The 27364-nt window shown below is 41.3% G+C and overlaps 1 protein-coding gene across 1 annotated transcript in view; it reads right to left on the bottom strand.

The window, feature by feature from the left end:
- The window catches only part of HTR3B (5-hydroxytryptamine receptor 3B), a 52046-nt gene extending 25217 nt beyond the window's left edge, over window positions 1–26829 (bottom strand). Inside the window, exons 1-6 of the mRNA XM_083162006.1 lie at window positions 26730–26829; window positions 25627–25799; window positions 4150–4194; window positions 3744–3853; window positions 2281–2450; window positions 637–794 (exon numbers count right to left, since the gene is read on the bottom strand). Coding sequence (XP_083018132.1) covers window positions 637–794; window positions 2281–2450; window positions 3744–3853; window positions 4150–4194; window positions 25627–25799; window positions 26730–26766 — 693 coding nt within the window. The 5' untranslated portion in view covers window positions 26767–26829. The remainder of the gene's footprint in view (window positions 1–636; window positions 795–2280; window positions 2451–3743; window positions 3854–4149; window positions 4195–25626; window positions 25800–26729) is intronic.
- Between the last annotated feature and the right edge of the window lie 535 nt (window positions 26830–27364).

Genomic DNA, 27364 nt, shown 5'->3' on the forward strand with positions numbered 1-27364 from the left:
TATTATGTGCAGTGATTGTGGTTCCATGATTTAACCTCTATGGCTTCCTGTCCCACCACTGCACACTTTTCCTGACTTTTCCAGTGAATCACTGCATTAGCATTGTACAAGGAGTAGGGGCTTACTAACATGACTAACAATATTACAACCCACAACATAACACTTGAAACCCCTCTTCATGGATCTCTGAGAGAGGGAAGGAACTCTGTGTCAGTAACTATGCTCCCAGTGGCACCGAGAGGATGGGGGGGGGGGGGTGGAGCTGGTATTTTTTTTACCTGGGCCAGGGTCAGTTGGAGGGGCCAAGGTCCCACTCCCCCCTCCCCCGCTGCAGCTAGCCGAGCAGTGTGAGTCGAGAGGACAGGCTGCTGCAGCACAGCCTCTCTCCTTAGCCCAGCACACGCTGTTCAGTGCCGTATGCTGAACGGGGGAGAGAGGCTGCTGCAGCGGCAGCTTGTCCTCTCCCTGAGCGGGTTTCCCACCCCAATAAATATTCCCATTACAAATATATCTACTGAGAAATACTTATTTTATCCGCTGTGTATATATGCTGCTTATACACACACACCTACATACTATTATGTATACAGTAAACAATGATACAGGTTGTATTCCCATACATACACATATACATACATTGAACTGGACCTGGGCAAAGCTTCCCCCGTGGGTATGTAGGATCTCGTAGCTGGTAGGTACAGACAGAAGCTCCCACTCGCCATCATTGAGAAATATGCTTTTATCATTACTGATTTCTTCCACACTCCTCCATATAGACAGGTTGACATCGTTCACTGAAATAAACCATGTACTACTGTTTATTGAGGGTTCCAATGATTACAAGTCACATTTACTCTTATAGTGATATTTTGCTGTTGTTATAACACGATTACTTAGCATTCAGTATTCTACTAACACTCTACATTCACCTGAATAGCATACTGTATGTTGTTCTTTTTGGGTATCTGCATAATGAGATCAGTTTATACCTCTTGAGTGATAACATCTCTGTGAGAGAGGTGCAAAATATCTGCCAGTGTCACTCACATTTGTTATATACATTCAAATAAAAAAATAATAGGATAAGAGATTCAGAAAGGGAGAGAAATCTCCAGTTTTTTTAAAGCGGCAATCATTTACACTTCAAAATCAAACTGGTTTTGCAGTGTCAATGATTGGAGCTTAAAAAATAATTCTTACCAAATCTATCACTTTCTGAATCTCTATTAAATCCCCCCCCCCCCCATATTTCCTAAACCTTACAGGTCGTTATGATAAAGAAAAGTGTTTGCTTGGCAATTTTCACACCTATTTTGACCAATTCACTTGGCACTCAAAGCGTTAAGCTATATTTTGCCTCCAGTAGATCTGTCAAAGTCATGGAGATCTATTTTGCAGACATACGTGATTATTTTATAAAGAACACAGATGCATTGCTTATAATTAATGTGCGATGTCTGTTGATTTTGCCTTTAAACTAATGACCATTTTAAATCTAGTAACTATGACCGGACTTGCATCTACTCCTGCAAATCACCGGCTATTATGTTTGCCCCATATCTAGACCCACAAGGAATATGGTCACTGGCAGCAGCATCTGCATGTCCAGGGGGTTTGTTCCAGCTTGCAAATATGCGAACATGATAATCATGGGTAGATTAAGAGAGGAGGATGGTCCGTGTGTCCATGAGTCTACTGTGCATGTACTGGTCTCATAATACATGGTGCCCATGCACCTACGCAATGCTCCAGAGTGGTATTAAATGCGGATGTTTTTGTGTGGTTTTTGCCTCCCTAGACCTAGAGGCCTGTGTGCACAGGGACACATTAGCATGTAGGTACAGTGGCAGCTGGAGCTATCCACCAATCAGCAGGAGCTGGAGCTATCTCCAATCAGAGTGCAGGAGATAGCTCCAGCTCCTGCTGATTGGTGGATTGCTCCTGATGTGCCCTGAACAGCTTTGAGCAGGAGCTATTCACCAATCAGAGCTCAGCTACCTGCAGCCAGGCAGTGAATTTCTGTCAGCGTGCAGATTGGTGGATGGCTGGAGCTAATCAGAGTGTTCACAGCCATCCATTGCACAGAAGCAATGAGATGGCACAGAAACAAAGAAGGGTAATATAATTTTTTCTTTCAATTTATTCCTGGGTGTGTATGGGCCTCAGTGCACTGTTTGCCCAGGGCCTGTTAAGGCGGACCTGCGTGTGCATCACTCATCATGCTAAGCCAATGAATAACTTTGTATATTGTGGAAATGTGAGGCGGACAGGATCTGTTACCTGTATGCAGACAGCTGCTAAAGGTCAGACTGCAGTTCTGGATGTCAAACGGGAAGGCATAGGTCTCCAGGCTGCAAGCTGACACCACCTGCATGGGCTTGTAGTTCCTGATGGTCCCAGAAGAGCTGACATAGACATAGGGCAAATCAGGGGACTTTCCATCTTCCACACTATGGGAATCAAATGCCTAAATAAATATAAAATATGAGGTACAGGGCCAATAAATGAATAGTTCACCTGGGCAGAGGGTTAAAATGGTTGCCGGATGACCTCCCAACAGTCGGGACTCCAACAGCCATTACTCGATATTGGAATCCCAACTGTTGAAACCCTGACAGTCGGGATCCCGGCTGAGGGGCTATTCTCCCTCGTAAGGGTCCACGAATCCCATAGGCCGGGATGTATCAATGCTTACCACAGCGCTGACATCCCGTTTCCACATCCGCAGTGCCTTCTCTTAAGTACTAATAAAGTTTGTCGTTTAAAAAAAAACAAAAAACTCTATCTATCAACTATCGCGGAGCTTCCGGCGTGGCTGACACTTGCATTGGGTTCAATGCAAGCTGAAGCGCTGTGGAATGTATTAACATTCGTTGCGCTCTGATCAGCCCTGTTTTTTTTTTCATCAAGTTTGAGTGGCATTATACATGGTTTTGCCCGTGATCCCTGCCACCCAATACAGCAAGCTCACAAATATGAACTAGTTGTATACTGTACATGCCCCTTGCAGCCTGCAGATCCAGCACCCATCTCTCACCCCAGCAATGCCCAGCTCCATTTCCAGGGGTTCCAGTGCGCAGAGCTTGGTGCGGGCATCAGATTCAGTAGCTCCCCGTTCAGGAGACAGTGGGGTCCAGCAGCTCCATGGGAAAAGAAGCGGTGCCAGGAGTTGGATGCTGGAGGAGTAGGTAATGAGGACTTCTACTTGCGAAGCCAGGGGAAATAATTCAATAGTCACGACAAACAAATGATTTCTCCTGCTGCGGGACATACTGTAGATGTGTCTACCCAATAAATCTCCTCGCATGGTTGCGAGGGGATATGATGGCAGGGGGGGCGGTATTCGCCGGGGCGGCGTCACAGGGACTCGGTAAGCTGAGAGCTTTGCAGCTTACGGAGTCAATCAGAATGACCCCCCCTGTTTCCAGACAGATCAGTTGCACAAAGCATGCAGTGGTAATGAGGTCACCTAGGAAATGAAGCAGACACATAGGAGCACCCTCCCCACTGAGATACATCTAACTCTGCATAAAGAGAAAATACGCATGTACAGTAATTCATTGCCCACAATACACTTACAGTATTTGCACATCTGCATAGCCTGTTTGTTGGTAAATTTATAGTGTCTACCGGGAAACAAAAAAGCACCACCAATGCACAGATATTTTTATATTTAAGCAACATTTCCGCCCAACATTTCCCTAACCCCGCTATTGCTACCAACAGCATTAACTGTTACGCACAATTCATTAATGACAATGTCTGGTGCCCAAATGGCATTGAGTGGGAGGGAGATTTCTCCAATTCCATCAAACTGACTCGAATTCCAGGCCAGAAATTCATCGTTCCACATCTAGAATTAAGAAAATATATCCTGTAAACTGTATGGCATATAATATTTTTTTTAAAAACACAGTTTTATTAAGTTTTTCAATGTTACAAATTGTACAATGAGTAAAATAATAATTGCAAAAAAGACATCACAAGTGTCACAAGACATCACAATAACATTATCACAATCAACTTGTAGTCAGATCAATGGTATATATGTTTTGCATAGGTTTGATTTTTATTATTATTATTATTATTATTATTATTAATAATAATAATTATAAGTAGAAATAGGTGTTCATCATACATAACACATACCTGCCGATACCAAATACTGGTTGTCAACTTTTGATTTTGTCCATCCTGGAAAACATAACACATAACTCCTCAAGTAAAAGTACTATACAGTGTATTTCTATGCATGATTATATATGCTACAAACCATTTTCTATATACTATATTTCTTCTATGCAGGCTACGAGCATCCTGACTGCAGGGATGCAACCAGGGGTCTGTGAATGGTGACATCCTGGTGCAGAGACTCTGGAGCAGCATCATCACTACCTCACAGCATCTGCATCCAGTATCACTACTGCAGAGTCACCCAGGAAGTCCAAGGGATGCTACAGGTAGTGCTTTCCTTCCCAGAGTTGGCAAACCCGCCCCCTAGGTACAACATCGGGAAGTTCTGTTTTTAAGGGGTGGAGCAAATACAGGGTAGGTCCCTGTGTGATAATAACAACTCAGAAAGAATATCAGAAGAGCTCTTAGACATAGTAATAGGATTAATGGAAGGTTAAATAATCTAGTGAAAGTGGTGAGGCACAAGGTGGACAGCAAGCACCATCATACATATATATATATATATATATATATATATATATATGTAGTGTATGTGACTCTCTGCTGGCAGAGAGTGAAACTACACCTCTTTCTCACACATGCACAAACACAGAAGGAAGCAGACTAGCTTTCGAAGCTTTTGCTTCGAGTGGGCTTACTAGTATTTTATACCACAAAAAAAAAGAGAAAAAAGAAACTCGGGTGGGGTGCACTCTAGGTCCTCCAAATAAAGCTATTCAGTTAATATTTTTTTATATTTTTATTTGAGCATTTGTGAATTATTTTTTATTTTTTATTATTTTTAGCTGCTGTGCTCGCTTAATAATTTATAGTGTTAAACAACCATATTTTTATTTAATTTTTTAATTTTTATTATTTGTTTATTTACATTTTTTATGTTATAAAAGAAATTAGGGTGCACACTTTAATGTATAGGGTTTACACCTAAGATTGTAGCTGTGTGAATAGATTTTATACAAACATCCTGCGAATATATGTGGTAAGTTTATTCAGGAACTGGTATTAAATAGCAATTGTTCGATATTGATGTTATATCAATGAAAAATTAATTACAAATAAATGAATGACCATCATATCCCCCTATCACCACATCACCATCGATGTTTTAGGGTGTTTCACTCAAATGTATAGTGATTAGGGTTTTAATCATTGGTCAAAATAATATGTGATTTGCATCAATAATCAAACAAAGTATTTACAATTTTATGTACAAATATATATTTTTATATGAATCTCATCCACTATATAATTTATATGGATCTCAATCGTTTTTATATCCTTCTTATTAATTACACTCTGCAGCAAGATAATATGCTGTGTGTCATCTATTGTATAAGGGAATTAGTACTTTTCTGCAAAAAACGCCCACTTTATATAACACGCCCCTAATTCAAAAGAGCCAGTGCAGGGAAATCCCGCAATCAGTGCATATACAGTGTCATACAACTGCAATTAGCACCACTCTCAAGCTTTCCCTTATAATACCAATCTTAAGGGTGAAAAAAACACCACATTGATATTGCCACTCATAGACAAAGTGGTACTATCCCTTTAAGTGTATAAACATACATGCTCTCACATATGAAGAAAAAAGGGAATCTCACAAACACCATACCGCATCATGCACAACAATTTTAACCACTCCAATAATGATACTCCAATTTATGGCAACAATCCAAACAGGAGAGACAAAGGGCACTATAGTGGTATTGCTGCTCAGACCAAAATTACAATGTTGCAAATATATCTACAAACAATGTATAACAATTGTCTATACTAATGGCCACTTAGTGCATGCTTCTAGTTATATTCCATTGCATAGATATGTGCAGGGAGATTACAAGGTGCAGAGTAGAAATTAATAAAACAGAAGGAAAAATATATATGTATATCGGGCAGAAGCCTCTTACATGCCCACGGCATCCACAAAGGTAGAGCCGCAGACAGCAGAGGGAAGCCCGGTTACCAGTTCCAGACGCCGATGCATGTGTCTCCTTAGCGCCGCTTGTCTGATCCAGGACGGAGCGGAGACCGACAGCCGGTCACGTGAGCGCTCACGTGACTGGCACTTGCTGGGGACGTACGTTTCGCTTGAGGCTTGTTCACGCAGCAGCACAACTCAGCTGTTTGCGCTGATACTATATGTGTGCCGCTATCCAATCACCTTGCAATTCTTATTAACTGACATGTGTCTCATCCACTTGTTTATTGTAACACCTTGCCGGGCTATTATATATGGACTTTATATCAAATTCTATTCAATTTATAAATACTTATATTCACACATCAATTTAGTGAAAAAAATGTTAATCTTTTGTGTAGTCATTATTTTTGCTTTTATTTCTGCAATTGACCCTATTCTTAAAGGGATATCACCCATATAATTATAATGAAAAATTCCTATCAATTGAGCAGGCAAATTTGTTTATAGGTTTGGGAATCAAGTAGTATTACATGGGAATTCTAATTCAAAATACCCAAAGAGGGGGAGGTAACTAGGTTCTTTCAGGAATTATTATAATTCTTATTTATAAAGAAATTTTATATTATTTTAATATTAATTTTAAGTTATGGTTGAGGTTATGATTTCTTATAATTCTCTCATATTCAAAAAAAGTTTAGGATGTCGATCATACTTACCCTGCAAACATGCTCATTGTGCAACATATAGTGTGTTTGTATGGTGAGACACACTCGTATTGATTATATTCAATACCTCAGTGATATGTATAGTGTAATGCCTGAAATAAGTATATATAAGGAGATAGGGACAAATTATATAATAGTAGGGTATTCCCTAGACTAGAAATGCAAAGTGAATAGTGAGCAAGAGGGGCAAAAATAAAATAAATTTTGCCAATTATGTGTTAACAAAAACTGTGCAATGTAAAGAGGGAGAGAAAAGAAGAGGAAGGGTATGTGGAAGGGGGGAGGGTAAGATGTGGGGAAAGGGGGGGGGGAAAGGGGTGGATATAGAGATGGGATAAAGATGTGAGAAAGGCTATGTTTAATTGGTGTATACAGCATATCTTAGGGGTCTAGTTATGTCGACATCCGTACGGGGGGAAAAGTAATTAAATTTAGAATATTGTGCTGGATTAGTACCATTATGTAGTTATGGGATCTTATGCTATCCTGATAGGAAAATGGCATAGTTAATGTATTCATTCATCCCTTCCGGGTTTAATGCACCCAATTCGAATGTCCATTGGCTTTCTTTTTTCAGGAGGGCTTCCGTAAGGTCACCTCCCCTGATGCCCAGACTGATTTTTTCCAACCCACAGACACTGAAACTCTTCAGGGAACTATTATGTTTGGTGACAAAATGTCTCGCTACTGATGTTAATTTCTTGGATTTTTTTAAATCCGATTCACCATTACGTATTGTCCCTATGTGTTCCAGTATCCGATGTTTGAGGTTACGGGTAGTCATCCCGACATACCTCTGGCCACACCCGCATGCAATGCAGTACACGACACCTTCAGTTTTGCAATTGATGTAATCGCGGAATGGGATGGTTTTGCCATATTTGTCTGTAATGTGGTCCACTGTATTCATGTATTGGCATGCTTTGCATTGGCCACAGGGGTAGGTGCCTGTTACCCGTTTGTTAGTTGTTACTGTTCTAGTGAAATGACTCTTCACCAAACGGTCCTTTAAATTTTTTGCCCTGCGCCAACTCATAGATACTCTTGGACCCAATTTCTTAGATAAGACCGGGTCCAACATTAGTACAGGCCAATGTCTTTGAATGATTTCTTTAACCATCTTCCACTCCTGGCAGAATTCTCCTACGAATCGTATCGTGCCTTCTGATTCTTTATCTTCTTTAGTCTTGAAGATGAGTGTGCCACGATCTAACTTCAAGGCATTGCGCATTGCTTTTTTAGTAGAGGTGTGGCTATACCCTCTTTCCCATAATCTTGAGGAGAGCTCTAAACTTTGAGTCTTAAAAAGTCGATCGTCTGAACAATTTCTCCTCAATCGTAAGAACTCCCCTTTTGGGATATTTTCCACTGTGGGTGGGAAATGGGCACTCGTTTGGTGTAGCAAGGTATTTGTGGCAGTCTCCTTTCTGTACAGTTGTGTCTCAAGATGGTTGGTATCATCTTTATATATCTTCAAGTCTAGGAATGCCAGTTCTTTTTGGCTGATGGTGTGAGTCAAACGAAGATTAAGATTGTTAATATTAAGTTGCTCAATAAACTGGAGGAGAAGTGTTTGCTCCCCTTCCCAAATGAGGAAAATGTCGTCGATGTATCTCAACCACATCGCGACATGTGATGTAAACTTCTCATTTTCTTCGTTGAACACCACCTCCTTTTCCCATTTGCCTAGGAAGATATTTGCATAGGTGGGGGCACACGCCGCCCCCATAGCTGTGCCCCGCACCTGCAAATAAAAACGATCATTAAATGTAAAAACATTATGATGTAAAATGAACTTGAGTAATTTAATCAGGAATCTTTGAAACGGTTGTTGTGCTTCCATATCCATAAAGTAGGTGACAGCCTCAATCCCCTGATCATGTTTAATGGAGGTATATAGCGCCTCAACATCAAGGGAGACTAGATATTGATTGTTGTCCAGACTTATATCATGAAGTCTACGTAAGACATCGGCGGTATCTTGCACAAAGGAGGGTAGGTTAAATACAAAATGTCTCAAATGGAGATCGAGGAAGGCACATGCCTTTTCAGTCAGGCCACCTTTCCCCGACACGATGGGCCTACCCGGGGGATCTTCCAACTTTTTGTGCACTTTCGGCAACATATAGAAAGTGGGCATTTTCGGGTTATTGCATTGTAAGTAGTTGTACTCTTTTGTTGTAATAATCCCTTCTGCTTTGGCCTCATTAAGGATGTTAATATATTGATGTTTAAAGTTCTCCATTGGATTAAACATAGTGGACTTGTAACATAGTTTGTCATTTAATTGGCGGTATGCCTCTTTCAGGTATTTTTCTTTAGACCAAATGACGACGTTGCCGCCTTTATCACTGGGTTTAACAATGACGTCGTGCCACTCCTGTATCTCCTTGATGGCTCTCCTCTGTTGTGCACTGATGTTAGGGCTTTTAAAATACCGATGTCTATTGCAATGTAATCGATCAAATTCTTGCGATATCGCCTTCATGAATATTTGAATTTCTGGACTGATATTGTCAATAGGAAAAAAAGGTTGATCTTGGTTTTACTTGTGGTCTTGTTTCACTAGTTATTGCACTCTGTGGATTGGATGCTGATTCCATATATAGTTCCTCTAGAGCAAGTAGGGCTTCCTGCTCCAATTCACTTGTTTCAGACTGTACAGGCTGGAGTTAAGGACTACCAGAAGGCCCCAGTTTTACTAAGTGTCCCACAAACTGAGCAGGATAATTTGACATCCATCAATGAATTATGTATTCAAGGTCCATCTCCAGCCCAGACAACAACTACAACATCACACAAATTACAAGTGATTAATCTATCTGATCACATCTTAAATGAGACTCATATGGACATTTTAGGGAAAGGGCTGTCTTTTTCCCCGACACAGAATTTTGACCGATTTAAATGGGAGCGGGATTTGAAGCTATTCTGCAGGAAACTTACGTTAACCAAAATGTATGAGAAAAAGGATAATATGGAACAACTCCAGCCTGTACAGTCTGAAACAAGTGAATTGGAGCAGGAAGCCCTACTTGCTCTAGAGGAACTATATATGGAATCAGTATCCAATCCACAGAGTGCAATAACTAGTGAAACAAGACCACAAGTAAAACCAAGATCAACCTTTTTTCCTATTGACAATATCAGTCCAGAAATTCAAATATTCATGAAGGCGATATCGCAAGAATTTGATCGATTACATTGCAATAGACATCGGTATTTTAAAAGCCCTAACATCAGTGCACAACAGAGGAGAGCCATCAAGGAGATACAGGAGTGGCACGACGTCATTGTTAAACCCAGTGATAAAGGCGGCAACGTCGTCATTTGGTCTAAAGAAAAATACCTGAAAGAGGCATACCGCCAATTAAATGACAAACTATGTTACAAGTCCACTATGTTTAATCCAATGGAGAACTTTAAACATCAATATATTAACATCCTTAATGAGGCCAAAGCAGAAGGGATTATTACAACAAAAGAGTACAACTACTTACAATGCAATAACCCGAAAATGCCCACTTTCTATATGTTGCCGAAAGTGCAAAAAAAGTTGGAAGATCCCCCGGGTAGGCCCATCGTGTCGGGGAAAGGTGGCCTGACTGAAAAGGCATGTGCCTTCCTCGATCTCCATTTGAGACATTTTGTATTTAACCTACCCTCCTTTGTGCAAGATACCGCCGATGTCTTACGTAGACCTCATGATATAAGTCTGGACAACAATCAATATCTAGTCTCCCTTGATGTTGAGGCGCTATATACCTCCATTAAACATGATCAGGGGATTGAGGCTGTCACCTACTTTATGGATATGGAAGCACAACAACCGTTTTAAAGATTCCTGATTAAATTACTCAAGTTAATTTTACATCATAATGTTTTTACATTTAATGATCGTTTTTATTTGCAGGTGCGGGGCACAGCTATGGGGGCGGCTTGTGCCCCCACCTATGCAAATATCTTCCTAGGCAAATGGGAAAAGGAGGTGGTGTTCAACGAAGAAAATGAGAAGTTTACATCACATGTCGCGATGTGGTTGAGATACATCGACGACATTTTCCTCATTTGGGAAGGGGAGCAAACACTTCTCCTCCAGTTCATTGAGCAACTTAATATTAACAATCTTAATCTTCGTTTGACTCACACCATCAGCCAAAAAGAACTGGCATTCCTAGACTTGAAGATATATAAAGATGATACCAACCATCTTGAGACACAACTGTACAGAAAGGAGACTGCCACAAATACCTTGCTACACCAAACGAGTGCCCATTTCCCACCCACAGTGGAAAATATCCCAAAAGGGGAGTTCTTACGATTGAGGAGAAATTGTTCAGACGATCAACTTTTTAAGACTCAAAGTTTAGAGCTCTCCTCAAGATTATGGGAAAGAGGGTATAGCCACACCTCTACTAAAAAAGCAATGTGCAATGCCTTGAAGTTAGATCATGGCACACTCATCTTCAAGACTAAAGAAGATAAAGAATCAGAAGGCACGATACGATTCGTAGGAGAATTCTGCCAGGAGTGGAAGATGGTTAAAGAAATCATTCAAAGACATTGGCCTGTACTAATGTTGGACCCGGTCTTATCTAAGAAATTGGGTCCAAGAGTATCTATGAGTTGGCGCAGGGCAAAAAATTTAAAGGACCGTTTGGTGAAGAGTCATTTCACTAGAACAGTAACAACTAACAAACGGGTAACAGGCACCTACCCCTGTTGCCAATGCAAAGCATGCCAATACATGAATACAGTGGACCACATTACAGACAAATATGGCAAAACCATCCCATTCCGCGATTACATCAATTGCAAAACTGAAGGTGTCGTGTACTGCATTGCATGCGGGTGTGGCCAGAGGTATGTCGGGATGACTACCCGTCCCCTCAAACATCGGATACTGGAACACATAGGGACAATACGTAATGGTGAATCAGATTTAAAAAAATCCAAGAAATTAACATCAGTAGCGAGACATTTTGTCACCAAACATAATAGTTCCCTGAAGAGTTTCAGTGTCTGTGGGTTGGAAAAAATCAGTCTGGGCATCAGGGGAGGTGACCTTACGGAAGCCCTCCTGAAAAAAGAAAGCCAATGGACATTCGAATTGGGTGCATTAAACCCGGAAGGGATGAATGAATACATTAACTATGCCATTTTCCTATCAGGATAGCATAAGATCCCATAACTACATAATGGTACTAATCCAGCACAATATTCTAAATTTAATTACTTTTCCCCCCGTACGGATGTCGACATAACTAGACCCCTAAGATATGCTGTATACACCAATTAAACATAGCCTTTCTCACATCTTTATCCCATCTCTATATCCACCCCTTTTTCCCCCCACTTTCCCCACATCTTACCCTCCCCCCTTCCACATACTCTTCCTCTTCTTTTCTCTCCCTCTTTACATTGCACAGTTTTTGTTAACACATAATTGGCAAAATTTATTTTATTTTTGCCCCTCTTGCTCACTATTCACTTTGCATTTCTAGTCTAGGGAATACCCTACTATTATATAATTTGTCCCTATCTCCTTATATATACTTATTTCAGGCATTACACTATACATATCACTGAGGTATTGAATATAATCAATACGAGTGTGTCTCACCATACAAACACACTATATGTTGCACAATGAGCATGTTTGCAGGGTAAGTATGATCGACATCCTAAACTTTTTTTGAATATGAGAGAATTATAAGAAATCATAACCTCAACCATAACTTAAAATTAATATTAAAATAATATAAAATTTCTTTATAAATAAGAATTATAATAATTCCTGAAAGAACCTAGTTACCTCCCCCTCTTTGGGTATTTTGAATTAGAATTCCCATGTAATACTACTTGATTCCCAAACCTATAAACAAATTTGCCTGCTCAATTGATAGGAATTTTTCATTATAATTATATGGGTGATATCCCTTTAAGAATAGGGTCAATTGCAGAAATAAAAGCAAAAATAATGACTACACAAAAGATTAACATTTTTTTCACTAAATTGATGTGTGAATATAAGTATTTATAAATTGAATAGAATTTGATATAAAGTCCATATATAATAGCCCGGCAGGGTGTTACAATAAACAAGTGGATGAGACACATGTCAGTTAATAAGAATTGCAAGGTGATTGGATAGCGGCACACATATAGTATCAGCGCAAACAGCTGAGTTGTGCTGCTGCGTGAACAAGCCTCAAGCGAAACGTACGTCCCCAGCAAGTGCCAGTCACGTGAGCGCTCACGTGACCGGCTGTCGGTCTCCGCTCCGTCCTGGATCAGACAAGCGGCGCTAAGGAGACACATGCATCGGCGTCTGGAACTGGTAACCGGGCTTCCCTCTGCTGTCTGCGGCTCTACCTTTGTGGATGCCGTGGGCATGTAAGAGGCTTCTGCCCGATATACATATATATTTTTCCTTCTGTTTTATTAATTTCTACTCTGCACCTTGTAATCTCCCTGCACATATCTATGCAATGGAATATAACTAGAAGCATGCACTAAGTGGCCATTAGTATAGACAATTGTTATACATTGTTTGTAGATATATTTGCAACATTGTAATTTTGGTCTGAGCAGCAATACCACTATAGTGCCCTTTGTCTCTCCTGTTTGGATTGTTGCCATAAATTGGAGTATCATTATTGGAGTGGTTAAAATTGTTGTGCATGATGCGGTATGGTGTTTGTGAGATTCCCTTTTTTCTTCATATGAGAGAGCATGTATGTTTATACACTTAAAGGGATAGTACCACTTTGTCTATGAGTGGCAATATCAATGTGGTGTTTTTTTCACCCTTAAGATTGGTATTATAAGGGAAAGCTTGAGAGTGGTGCTAATTGCAGTTGTATGACACTGTATATGCACTGATTGCGGGATTTCCCTGCACTGGCTCTTTTGAATTAGGGGCGTGTTATATAAAGTGGGCGTTTTTTGCAGAAAAGTACTAATTCCCTTATACAATAGATGACACACAGCATATTATCTTGCTGCAGAGTGTAATTAATAAGAAGGATATAAAAACGATTGAGATCCATATAAATTATATAGTGGATGAGATTCATATAAAAATATATATTTGTACATAAAATTGTAAATATTTTGTTTGATTATTGATGCAAATCACATATTATTTTGACCAATGATTAAAACCCTAATCACTATACATTTGAGTGAAACACCCTAAAACATTGATAGTGATGTGGTGATAGGGGGATATGATGGTCATTCATTTATTTGTAATTAATTTTTCATTGATATAACATCAATATCGAACAATTGTTATTTAATACCAGTTCCTGAATAAACTTACCACATATATTCGCAGGATGTTTGTATAAAATCTATTCACACAGCTACAATCTTAGGTGTAAACCCTATACATTAAAGTGTGCACCCTAATTTCTTTTATAACATAAAAAATTTAAATAAACAAATAATAAAAATTAAAAAATTAAATACAAATATGGTTGTTTAACACTATAAATTATTAAGCGGGCACAGCAGCTAAAAATAATAAAAAAATAAAAAATAATTCACAAATGCTCAAATAAAAATATAAAAAAAATATTAACTGAATAGCTTTATTTGGAGGACCTAGAGTGCACCCCACCCGAGTTTCTTTTTTCTCTTTTTTTTGTAATATGACGTGTTTTGACTCGGGGGTGCACCACTGAACATCATGATTGTGACATCTGCCTGAGGGACAAGTCACAGAGTGATGTGCATCATAAAATTGTTTAATTAATTATAATCAGTTATGTCCTCCAATTCGTAATTTTAGTGAAACAAATCCCCTACGTATAGTGCATCTCCCCTAAAAAAACTTTCCTCTAGTATTTTATACCTCCAGTCTTTAAAACATAGAAACAAATAGAAAAACTAGGGTTAGCGACTCTGTGGCAATTAGTGTGTCATAAACACTGCCTGATAAAGTTGCCTTGCCGACACTATCACAAAATATTCCCTACAAGATATCCATTTGAATTAGGGTTAGGGTTTAATGGAGACCCCTCATTTATTTAATGCAGACGATCCAACACTAGAGATGAGAGAACCAGCAGCAGTTACAGTTGTGCATCTATGTAATACTTTTAGTCTGTTGTTCATTATGTCTCAAGATAACATTTACCAAACGTTCTCATCCTAAATGTTGTGTCAGATGACACCAATTTGTACTCTCACCAATCATTCCCTATAATACAGTACATTATACATTTTGACCATGGAGTTTCCCAGAATCCCAAAACTTCAATCTACAGTAACTGAAGCGTGTACCAAATTGTGTTTCTGTTTATACAGTAGTGTTTCAAACCACATAATGAAGCTATAGCCAGCCAAGGCCTAAGCCAGTGATGGCTAACCTTGACACGCCAGATGTTGAACTACAAATCCCAGCATGCTCTGCTACAGTTTTGCTATTTGGCCATGCTAAAAATGATTTGGGCATGCTGGGATGTGTAGTTCAACAACAGCTGGAGTGTCAAGGTTGGCTATCACTGGCCTAAACTATTAGGGTAAATATTGAGTTCTATTGAAGATGAGATGTTTCCCATAGCAACGAATTAGAATCTACCGATATATTTAGCACCTTCTAGAAGACAATTTACAGAATCTGATTGGTTGCCCATAGCAACAGCTCATCTTCAATAGAACTCCCATCTTAGTATATAACCCCCATCATGTCTATCTATACTTGTTATACTTCTATACAGTACAAAACCAAGAAGTAGACTGGTCTGCATTATTTAATACTTAAACTATGCCACTCCTAAAATAATAAATTAGGTGCAATTAAATAGTATTTATCCCATGTCCAGTTTTTTACATTATGGCATATTTTTCAGAATCCATTTGTTCAGATGTTTTTGGTGATTACTTTTGCAATGGAGAGATTGTGTTGTAATGTCAGAAAGTGAGAGATTTGGTAAGAAATCTCCAGTTTTTTAAAGCAGCAATCATTTATTGTACACTGCAAAACCAGTTTGGTTTTGCAGTGTAAAGGATTGCTGCTTTAAAAAAACCTGGAGATTTCTTACCAAATCTCTCACTTTCTGAATCTCTCATCCAATTAAATTTCACCCTTAATCTTCAACTGTTTTAACACTTCAGATTTTTGCTTAATTTAAGATTAAATTACAGTTTTGATTATTGGACAGAAATCAGGGGATATAAAGGTCAGGTTGTAATGGGCCATACAAGTGGGCCGATGAAAGCCCCAATTCTACGCGATCTGACTAGATCACTTAAGGTGGCCATACATAAGAAAGATATTGTACCCAATCATACAATCTCAATTGATTGTAAGATGGATTGTATGCAGATTGTGTGCACATCTTGTGTACACAAATCATACAATCAATCATCAGATGGATTGTATGACTGATTGTATGATGGATTGTGAGTAGATTGTGTGTCCAAAAACCACCAAGGACTGCCGGGGATTTCAAGGTAAATTGTACACAATCATGAGCGCAATCGATCTTAAGATCGATCTTTCTGATGTATGGCCAGCTTTAGAATGAAGTATTGATTGCTTCGTGTATACACCTCCCAGTGACGTGTATACACCTCCCAGCGGGGATGCGGTCATTTGGTCTACTGCATTATGGTCGACAGTCATTAGGTCGAATCCATTAGGTCGACATGCTAAAAGGTCGACATGACTCTAGGTCGACATGGGAAAAGGTCGACATAATTCTAGTTCGAAAGGTCATTAATTCGACAGGTCATTAGTTCGACAAGGTCATTAGTTCGACATTGTCTATGTCGACATTCACAAGGTCGACATGGAGTTTTTCACTGTTTTTTGAGCCAACATGTGCCGACAGGCGGTATTTCATGCCCTACCATCCACTAGGGCGTGGTGGGAGAATAAAATAGTGTGCCGAGCGTAGCGAGGCACCGTGCCCGACGCATTGCGAGCGCAGCGAGCGATGCGAGGGGATGCAGTGCACTTTAAACTGTGTCCATGTCGACTGTGTTGACATTCAGGTAAAAAAACAGTGAAAAACCCCATGTCGACCTTGTGAATGTCGACATAGACAATGTCGAACTAATGACCTTTTCGAACTAATGACCTGTCGAACTAATGACATTTTGACCTAGAATCATGTCGACCTTTTCCAATGTCGACCTAGAGTCATGTCGACCTTTTAGCATGTCGACCTAATGGATTCGACCTAATGACTTTCGACCATAATGCAATAGACCAAATGATCCCAACCCTCCCAGCGGTGCACCGCTGCGTGCTGTGCGATCTGTGCTGAGCGATCTCAGCTTAACTGCATCACTCAGGCTCAGTCGTACTGTGTATACTGGACGTAAGACCCGGCACTTATACCTTTTTTTACTCCATATTTAAAAGGGTATTGTTTTTACTTGATATGTCTTGGTAGTAAAAGCATTACCCTTTTAAATATTGGGTAAAAACAAATTCAGAAGAGCTGGGTTTTACAATTTGGTCCATCGTACTTAGGCACTCATTCAGATTGACTCGGGAACATGCGAAGCTCGCAGTTTACCAAGTCCCAGAGAGCCCGCCCTCTGCCCAGGCAAACACACGCCTCTCTGCTGCCTTATCCCCCCGCAACACTGCAAAGGGATGTGTTGTGTAAAGACATCCCCTCACATGTCCCGCCGCATGTCCTGCCGCATGTCCCGCCGCAGCAGAAATTTCGATGGTCAGCAACTATCGAATGGTTTCTCGTTGGCTAGCAAATATGTCAGTGTAGACTGACTTATATTTGTGTATGGCAAGACGAAGACAAGGCAGGCGGCTGACATCACGTCCTCAGCACACCGCGCCACGTCCTCATGGGAGCGCCAAGCATTTGCAAGTAAACGCTCATGAAATGCTGGGTGTTCCCATGTCCCGCCGCAGCCACCGCCCCTGTCCACCCCAACCGATGCAGTGGGAATGGGAAGTCCTGATCGCTGTTCTGAGAATTCGCATGGTGACCAATTAGCAAATGAAGGCGCATGCATACAGATCACGGTACACATGTACACCCCAAACAGTAAACCAGCCCCATTTGGGTGTGATTTTGCCCAGCTGGAAGAGAAGTGAACAATGCTTCTGTGGAATAGGACATTTCCCCATTGAAGCCAGTGACTGTCAGCCAGCCTGAGGAATAAGCTGATGCAAGCTGGTGGACAGGAGCTCCATGTGACTGGGACGACCAAGCATCTCACATGCTCGCACGTTCCATCAGCACGGCAGAAGGGAGTGGATTCCCTGCCCGACTCCGCTTCAGGGAGACGGGCAGGGTTAGTGGGGAGCAGCGGGGAGCCGGCGGAGGGCGGCAGCGGGCTCCAACAGAACAGGGCGTGCAAGGGTCTCATGCGTGCCCCCTTCTGTCAGATGGTGCACAGCGGCGGATTTTATCAACAGGAGCATGCTTTAAGTGGGATCATTGTGCGGAGGAAACATTAGACTTTCATTTTACAATTTTTGGTACTCTTTACCTAGAACGGCGCCCGCGATCAGAATCGCGGGCGTCGGGGGTAAAAAATCGCGGTCATCGCGGGCATCGCGGGTAAATCGCGGGTACATCAAAATCGTGTACCCGCGATCACCGCGATTTTCCCATAGGGAACAATGTTAAAAAGCCTAATTGATCGCGATTTTAATGTTAAATGCCTCAATGGCCGCGATTTTCCCATAGGAATCAATGTTAAATGGGCTACAGAGCCCAAATAGACCCAATTAACCCTTAAATGTCACCCCAATTTTTTTACGCCACCCCACGATCCACGCCAACCCGAAGCGTGGCGAGCGCAGCGAGCCCGCGAGGGGCGGCGGTACGCGTCCTCCGACCTTTTCATGCCCTACTATCCACGTCGGCGTGGAGTTGAGAATAGAATAGTGTGGCGAGCGCAGCGAGCCACCGAGCCCGAAGCGCGGCGAGCGCAGCGAGCCCCGCGAGGGGACGCGGATACCTTCACAGGTAAACGCGGCCCTTCGCGGGCTTCACAGGTGTCGGCGTCGCCACGGACACCTGTGAAGTCCGCGAGGGGACGCGTATTGAATGCAAAATCGCGATCAATCTGACTTTTTAACATTGTTCCCTATGGGAAAATCGCGGTGATCGCGGGCATCGCGTCGCGGCCGTTTATGTACTGCCCGCGATCCCGCGATCACCCCGATGGGCGCCGTTCTAGGTAAAGAGTACCCAATTTTTACTGTCAGGGCCGCCGACAGGGGGGTGGTGTGGGTACAGTTGTCCCGTGCCCCGGCCTTTGAGGGGCCCGGGCAGCTGCCCACAGTGACAGTGGCACGGTGCCACCCCCACCTGGCGGCCCCCCAGCCTGAAAAAAGCGCAGAGCCTAGGACACAGAGGGGCTCAGCGCTCTGCAGGCTGCACTGTGCCCAAGTGCATGAACAAGGGCGATGCCGCAGCTACTGTAGGTAAGTAATGATGCGGGTTGCGGGGGGCGGGGGTGGTGCAGGTGCACAGGGGGTGCCCAGACTGAAGATCAGTTCTGGGGGGTGGGGTGCGGGGGGGCGGGGGCGGACTGAAGGTCAGTCCCAGGCCCCAAGATTGTTATTCCTTTTCACCAAAGCTGTAGAATGCCGTAGAACGCAGAACCGCTGACATAGGAACGCTTGGTTTCTGTTCTACTCTCCACCATGTGTGTCCATCTAGAGGCCCCAGCCAAAACTCTAAATCTAAATACTCCATTTACTATATCAGACCTCATTGGTTCCATAATATGAAGGAAAATGAAAATGAAGCAAATGATGGAACAGAAATATATCTTTATAGTTACTTAGCTAATGATGTGAATTAATTAGAAAAATGATATGCAGATAGTTTGCTCATCACCAGGCAGTAATTGTATTCTACTTAGCGGAATGGAAATACATTCCAGATATATAAATACTGTGTAATGCTCTACTTTATTCTAACATTATATAATGATCACACTTTTTAAAATAAGACGCAATTGTTACAATACGATGATGTTATACCCTCTTCAACAACTCTATGCACAATAGAAGGGTGCAAATACAGACGACATAGGGGTGATTCAACACCGATTGGCAAGCAGTGGTCATCCGCTGCTTAGCGAGCAGGTAAACGCTGCTAAGCCGAACCCCCCCACCCACTGAATCCCCATCCAAGGGGATGTACATGAACACATAGTGTTAATTCTAGCACCCGCTATATTTGAAAACCTATGCAGTTCCTCTTCCCTGCCTGGGGTGTCGCTGTCTGCTGTAGAGGTTCTAGCACAGCATGGTCCATATATCAGCACTGATATGCAAACCAGACCTGTGCTAGAAACACCACAGCAGACAGCGACACCCCAGGCAGGGAAGAGGTACTGCATGGGTTTTCAAATATGGCGGGTGCTAGAATGAACACTAAACACATATCCACGTATGCGGCCAAAGGGGAAAGAAATTATTCAATGGTCACAGACCATGGAATGATTTCTCTCCCCTTCAGAAATACAAGTCAGTATAGACTAACTTTTACTTCCTCCGGTGTCCGCCGAAGAGGGGGCGGGCGTTGATGTCCTATGACATCCGCCGCCCATCCCTGACAGGCATTGGGCCAGGGTCCGTGCCCAGTGTTTTCATGGGGACGACCATAAAATGCTGGGCATTCTGCTGATGCCGCCCCCTGCACACACCCCTCCCTTCCCTAACCATATGAACGCCTCGGCAACTGTAGTCATTGAAGCTGTTAATAAAGTAGCATGCGCAGAGCCGCAACATCATTCCCCACCGCAAATATGCTGGGGGCCGATAACTACAGAATCAGGCCCATAGTGGTACTTGTTTCCTAGCAGGGCGCCACCGATTTTAATTGTATGAAATCGGGTCGAACAAATCGGGTCAATCGCATCACATGCGACCAAATCGCATGCGATGCGATCGACCCAATTTTTACATAGGAACCAATGTTAAATGGTCCCTGAGACCCGATTTTACATTGGCCCCAATGTTAAATGCTCCCCAGACCCCATTTTTCATTGTATACCCACCCTGATGGGTAATTACTATGTGAAATGGGCCCCCATTGTTAACACCACGCCACTATCAACGTGAACCCGAAGCGTGGCGAGCACAGCGAGCCCGCGAGGGGCGGCAGTACGCGTCCTCCGACCTTTTTATACCCCCACTATCCACGTCGGTGTGGAGTTTATTTTATATAGTGTGGCGAGCGCAGTGAGCCACCGAGCCCGAAACGTGGCGAGGGGACGCGCATTACTTCAGACGTATTACGCGTCCCCTCGCTGCGCTCGCCACACTGTATAAAATCAACTCCACACCGACATGGATAGTGGGGGTATGAAAAGGTCGGAGCACGCATAGCTCGCTGCGCTCACCATGCTTCGGGTTGACGTTGATCGTGGCGTTAACAATAGGGGGGCATTTCAAATAATTAACCATGAGGGTGGGTTTACAATTAAAAATCGGGTCGGGGGGGCATTTAACATTGGGTCCAATGTAAAATCGGGTCTCAGGGAGCATTTTTACATTGGGTCCAATGTAAAAATCGGGTCGGTCGCGTCGCCTCGCATGCCATTATAATGGCATGTGATGCGACCGATTTTTAAAGTGTACTAAAAACCTCTTTAAAGCCCGAAAATCGGGTCGGTCGGGTCCCATCGCATACCTTAATTTAAGGTATGCGATGGGACCCCACGGGCGCCGTGCTAGGAAACAAGTACCCCCATAGTTTTATAGTTCATGATAAGTATAACAGAGTAAGAGTATAATGCTTACAGTAATACATTAAGTATTAATTTACCACTTATTAAAGGCTGCAATCACCTGTCTGTCTAGACAACAGCAGGAAGAACTTTTTGGGATGATCTTCAATCCATATATTTCAATCAAATTGAAATTAAGGAATAATAACGTAACATTGCATCCTTGTACTGTGTTTTTAAATCCACAATTAGAGAAAAAAAACACATTTACATAATTATATTTTACCAAAATCAACTTGGCAAAAATGTGATTTAATTGCAACAAGAATTTCACTTTGATAAATTGAGGTCACTCTTTGACCTCAATAACTACTGTACGATACAATGTTAATTTTCTTTAATTATAAACGTTCTGGTGAAATAAACAGACTTTTGTTCAATACCTTTGTCATAAATCTGTTGCAGGGATTAGTGGGCACTTTAATTGATTACTTGTTGTCTGAATAGTTGTTCCTGGTTTATCTTTGATAAAATGGACCGTCACCTTCAGATGACACATTAAACAAATCACCGGCTTCTCCGGCAATTTTAATTAGTTGCTGAGTCATTAATCAGGATGTTGAGGAAAATGATGCTACTCAGGGGTTCAAAATGCTGCTCTTCATAACAAAATAGGTGGGAGTGGAAGCTTGTTTACTAGGTTTGGTGTTCATTCTACAAAAATATTGCAGCCATGTTTGTCTGTCTGAGATCAACATTAATATAGAGTACAAACATTTATAATTGCAGTATAGTCATTATTATATCGGTACCATATTATTAAATTATACAGTATTTAAATGAAAAAATAAAAACCCAGCTAGTACAGACATTATTATATAGCACATCCAGCAGAAAAGAAAGTAGAATATATATATATATATATATATATATATATATATATATATATATAGAGAGAGTCTTATACCACTAGCAGTCAGCCAATGATAGGACCAGCACATCCACTTGTGAATAAAGCAAAAAAAATACATTTATTTATAGGCAATGTATAAGGCCATGATACTTAGCACGGGCAGCAGCAGATCTACATGAATACAGCATGGATCTTGGAATGTAGGCAGCAGCCGTGAGTTACACCAGGTGTCACATCCATTGCCTATAAATAAATGTATTTTTTTTGCTTTATTCACAAGTGGATGTGCTGGTCCTATCATTGGCTGACTGCTAGTGGTATAAGACTCTATTGATTATTGACCTGGCACTCTGTTACCTCCATCTGAAGAGTGTGCGTTTCTCTCACAAAATATATATATATATATATATATATAACTATGCGGCCCGGCACTCACTCCTAATGGTCATCCGCCCCGGTGCCCGTCTTGTAGTAATGGTAGGCAAACAGATAGAGACTAGCACTCGAGGGTCTTGAAAAAAATTCTGTATTAAAGGATGGACAAACCAACCAACGTTTCGGGGCAGCGCCCCTTTGTCAAGGTGTGAGGTGAGGTTCTCACCTCACACCTTGACAAAGGGGCGCTGCCCCCGAAACGTTGGTTGGTTTGTCCATACTTTAATACAGAATTTTTTTCAAGACCCTCGAGTGCTAGTCTCTATCTGTTTGCCTATATATATAGATAGATAGATAGATAGATAGATAGATAGATAGATAGATAGATAGAGGCTAACTACTCCTCGCCTCTATGAGGTGAAGTACTGCCTGTGACCACTAGAGTTTACTCAACAGACCAGATTACTCCTTTGTGTGCTAAAAGTGTCATAACAGAAAGTGAGTGAAAGCTATTTTTGCAGGGACACTGATCTGCTTCAAACTTGCTGGATATGGAGAGAGAGCTGTGAAGACAGAGATTGGAGACAGAAGATAAGGACTGGGGTGGGCTAAAAACTGTCACAGCTCTAAGTAAAAGTACATTGCAGAAGCCATCACTGTGACAGGTTTTTAACTAGTAAATGCCAAATGGCCATTTATGCAGAATAGGATTTGCATGAAGCAGTTCACCCATACTGTATATACAATTTAAAGCTTCAGATATTTTCTAGATGTATTGCTGTGAAAGGAGTCAAACACCCATCTTGCAAAAATGTTGCTATTCAACATAGCCTACTTTGTCTCCTTCTCTAACACATCATTTACCAGGCATGGTTTTCCTTTGTAAATGATTGCCACTTTAAAAAAAAAAAACAGCTGGCATCCCAAACCTCTGCCAAACTCGGACTCAGGGGCAGATCCAGGAGAAAATGACAGGGGGGGTGGGGGGGGGGCACCATGGTAGGAGAGGGGATGGGAGTGGGGGTGTTAATGGAGCCAATGTACATGCTCAGAGAGTGGTGAGAAAGAGGAGGAGAGCAGAGAGAGGGAGGGATTGTGATTAAAAATAGGTGAACTCCGGAAAAGGGGGTGTGGCCACTCAAAAGGGGTTGTGTCCTTGAGTGTAATGTACCACATCATATACCACTTCTACACATTATGCAACAAAGTACTAGACCTCATTATACTTGGACCTTACATATGATGCCAAATGGAATGAGCCAAAATTTACATAATGCCACACGGATTAATCCAAAGTTCACAATACGCTCATTAAATAGGGATATTGTGCGCCGAATGTGCGCGTCAAAAATTTGCACCGTAATGCCCATTCACGTTAAGCCACACACAATAATGTCCATTATGTATTATGTCAAACACCGTAATGTCTATTAAAAATTATGCTATATAAGTGCTGCTTACATACATGCTCATTGCCAGGGGTTCCATGCTCATTGCCAGGGGCTCCATGCTCGTTGCCATGCGGGATTACATGCTCGCTGCCAAGGAGCAATACATGCTTGCGGAGACTAGGGGACAGCTGCCACCGGGCAGAAGTAACAGCCATTGACAGGCGCGCAGAGATCGGGGGGGGGGGGGTCAGCCCAGCTGTATTCAGAGCACTGCAGGTCCCAGGTACTTTAAATAATACCCCTTTCACACCAGAAAATACCCAGAAATATGGTCCCTGGATCATGCAGGGACATTCCCAGGTTGGCCCCCTTCCCACCAGCCTAGTCCCCACATTTTCTGGTGTCAGGGGGGAGAGAAAATGGGTGTGGTATAGCACACCAACAATTGGGATCCCGACAGTCATTAGCCCGACATCAGGATCCCAACTGCCCAGACTCAGACAGCGGGGGGAGCTAGCCTATCACTTTCTTCCAAAAGTATTGCATAATGGTTCCATCAGTAAGTTACACTTGGCAGTCACCTTAAGAACTTTAACCCCCACAGTATATCAGTACGGGTTCTTATAGCTAACATGCACAGAATAAATTAGGCCTTAATTTTATTCCCTGGCTGCTACTTGCAAGCGCATAACCCATACCAATCCCCCCCCCCCCCCCCCCCTATGTCCTGGCGCCTAGTCAGCCTGTTGGTTAAGCTGAGTACATCAGTGACATCACAAAGGTAGTGCGATCAGCTGAGGGGTAACGTCTCAATGCTACCCCCTGCTCAGTGACAGAAGCCAAGTGCTACACTGTAACATTACATGCAGCACCAGTGCCTGATTAACCAACAGGCTGACTAGGCGCCAGGACAGAGCGGGGGGGGGGGGAATTGGTTTGGGTTATGCGCTTGCATTATAACGGTCTTAGGACAGAAAACAATTTGCTAACAATAGATAAAAATAAACATTTACTCGTTAGTATTGTTTTAGGTAGTAGATATATTGTGGCTCTTTAGCAAATTAAAGAAGCAAGTAGAATATTTTATGAACATGTCTTATTATCTACCGTCCTACTGTAGCTTCCTATTGAGTTATTCCTCTCTGTTTACTGCAATTATTATTATTATTATTATTATTATTATTAACAAAATGTGGTATACTTAATAAAACACCAATAGCACAAATTGCGGAGAGAAATGAATTGTACCATTTCCATAATTACTTTATAGATGAACTCACATCAACGAATACACTGAAGTCAATTACAATTTCAAAAAGTTTTTTTCTTTTACGACTGTCCATAAAATAAATAGCTGACTGGAAACCACAATGACTTCACAATCGCTAACACAAACAGATGTATAAGGAGATCTTAGCTTACAACATCTAATACCGCGTGGACAAAGAGATCTATGTAGACGGTAGTGGCGTGAGTCCAGTTTTTCACAGGTCTGACATCTCTACTGTAGTTGATCAAGAGATTTTGTGTCAGATGATGCAAACTGGAGTTCTTTATCTGAGGGCTTTCATTGGCAAGGCCTTCTAGAGTGGCCTCTGAAAGACAAATAACTTGCAGTTAGTTTAGCCTGGCTGCCTAAAGTTATCCTTTCTTAATGCAAGCCATACAAGATTAACTGTATTGGTCTCACTCTCACACTCTCATAGCCTACACGATTCTGGTCTACAGTACAGTGCGTATGACATTTAGACAAAAGATAAAGACGCAATAAAAATCAAATCAAAATAAAGGTAACAAATATATGGAGTACATTTACAAAAGCTTCTAAAAGTGAAAAGTGGGGAAGGTGCCCATAGCAACCAATCAAATGCGGATTATGAGTTAAATCTTAGAGGCAAAATTCCTATAAATTAATAATAATAATAATAATAATAATAAAACTACTAATACTACTACTAATAATAATAATAATACAATTTCAATTTCTATTTATGTATCCATAAACGCATTTTTACATCTAAATAAACATGTTTAAAGTTCATAATCATTTCCGTACTTTAAAGTTTTGAAAAATCATATTTGAAAAGAATAAAAAAATGCAATAAACTGCCTTCTTTCAGTAAAATTATACTTTGCAATCACTTAAAAAAAGATCAATATCTACTAAAACCTAATTAATATCTTCAGAGAAAGAGGTTTTTATACTGCGTGGATATATGTGTGTGTGTGTGTGTGTGTGTGTGTGTGTGTGTGTGTGTGTGTGTGTGTGTGTGTGTGTGTGTGTGTGTGTGTGTGTGTGTGTGTGTGGTGATAGATGGCACTCAAGAGGGTCTTAATGAAAAAAAACTTTTATAAACCGTACATGTAAAAAAAAAAAATATATATATATATACAATTAAAATTAACAGGTGTATATATACATTTAAATAATAGCAATATATTTTATAATATATGGTGCACTTAAGCATGTAAGATAACCTTTTATGCAACTACAAAAATAAAACGTATTTAGCGTTATGGCTTACCTGCCACAAAGATTATCAGTAGTGATAACAAAGACATCTGATGAAGGTTTTCAAATTAAAATCTTGGTCACGGTGATATAAAAAGTGGCTCCAGGCTCAGCAATGGGTAACAAGCACACGGCCACCTACAAACACTCCAAGGCCTGAATGAAAAGTCTACAGTTACCTGTAAATTAGCAAGCTGTCCGTCTAACCTCCTCTTTCTCAGTAATCCTATTACAAGTCTGATTTCATCTTTTCCAAGAGGACAGAACAGAAGATACCACAAGTCCTCAAAAAACACCAAATGGACAGTTAATTAGATTTCCAGAAGCTCTTTTTACCTGTGGCTTAGGTCCAGCTTATGTATCTGACTCTTATCCCAATAATGAGGGAATCCAAAGAAGCATCTGTAAATGAGATGATAACCTAACCTCAGAGCACAGTGTCCTGAAAGAAGTACTAAGCAAGGCATGGAAATATAACTGTATATATATTATCTAAAGGAATAAGTGGTTTGTAGAGACTGAAGAGGGACAAGCATGGTAGGATCCATATAAATGAGCACAGCACTGTATTTCATACATTGAAGGGACCCCAGTACTAGAACCAAATGGACACCATGGGAGGAGTAAAGTCAGCACTTTGCAGCAGAT

The sequence above is a fragment of the Crinia signifera genome, chromosome 19 (assembly GCF_055691185.1).
Source record: "Crinia signifera chromosome 19, ASM5569118v1, whole genome shotgun sequence".
Lineage (NCBI taxonomy): Eukaryota > Metazoa > Chordata > Amphibia > Anura > Myobatrachidae > Crinia > Crinia signifera.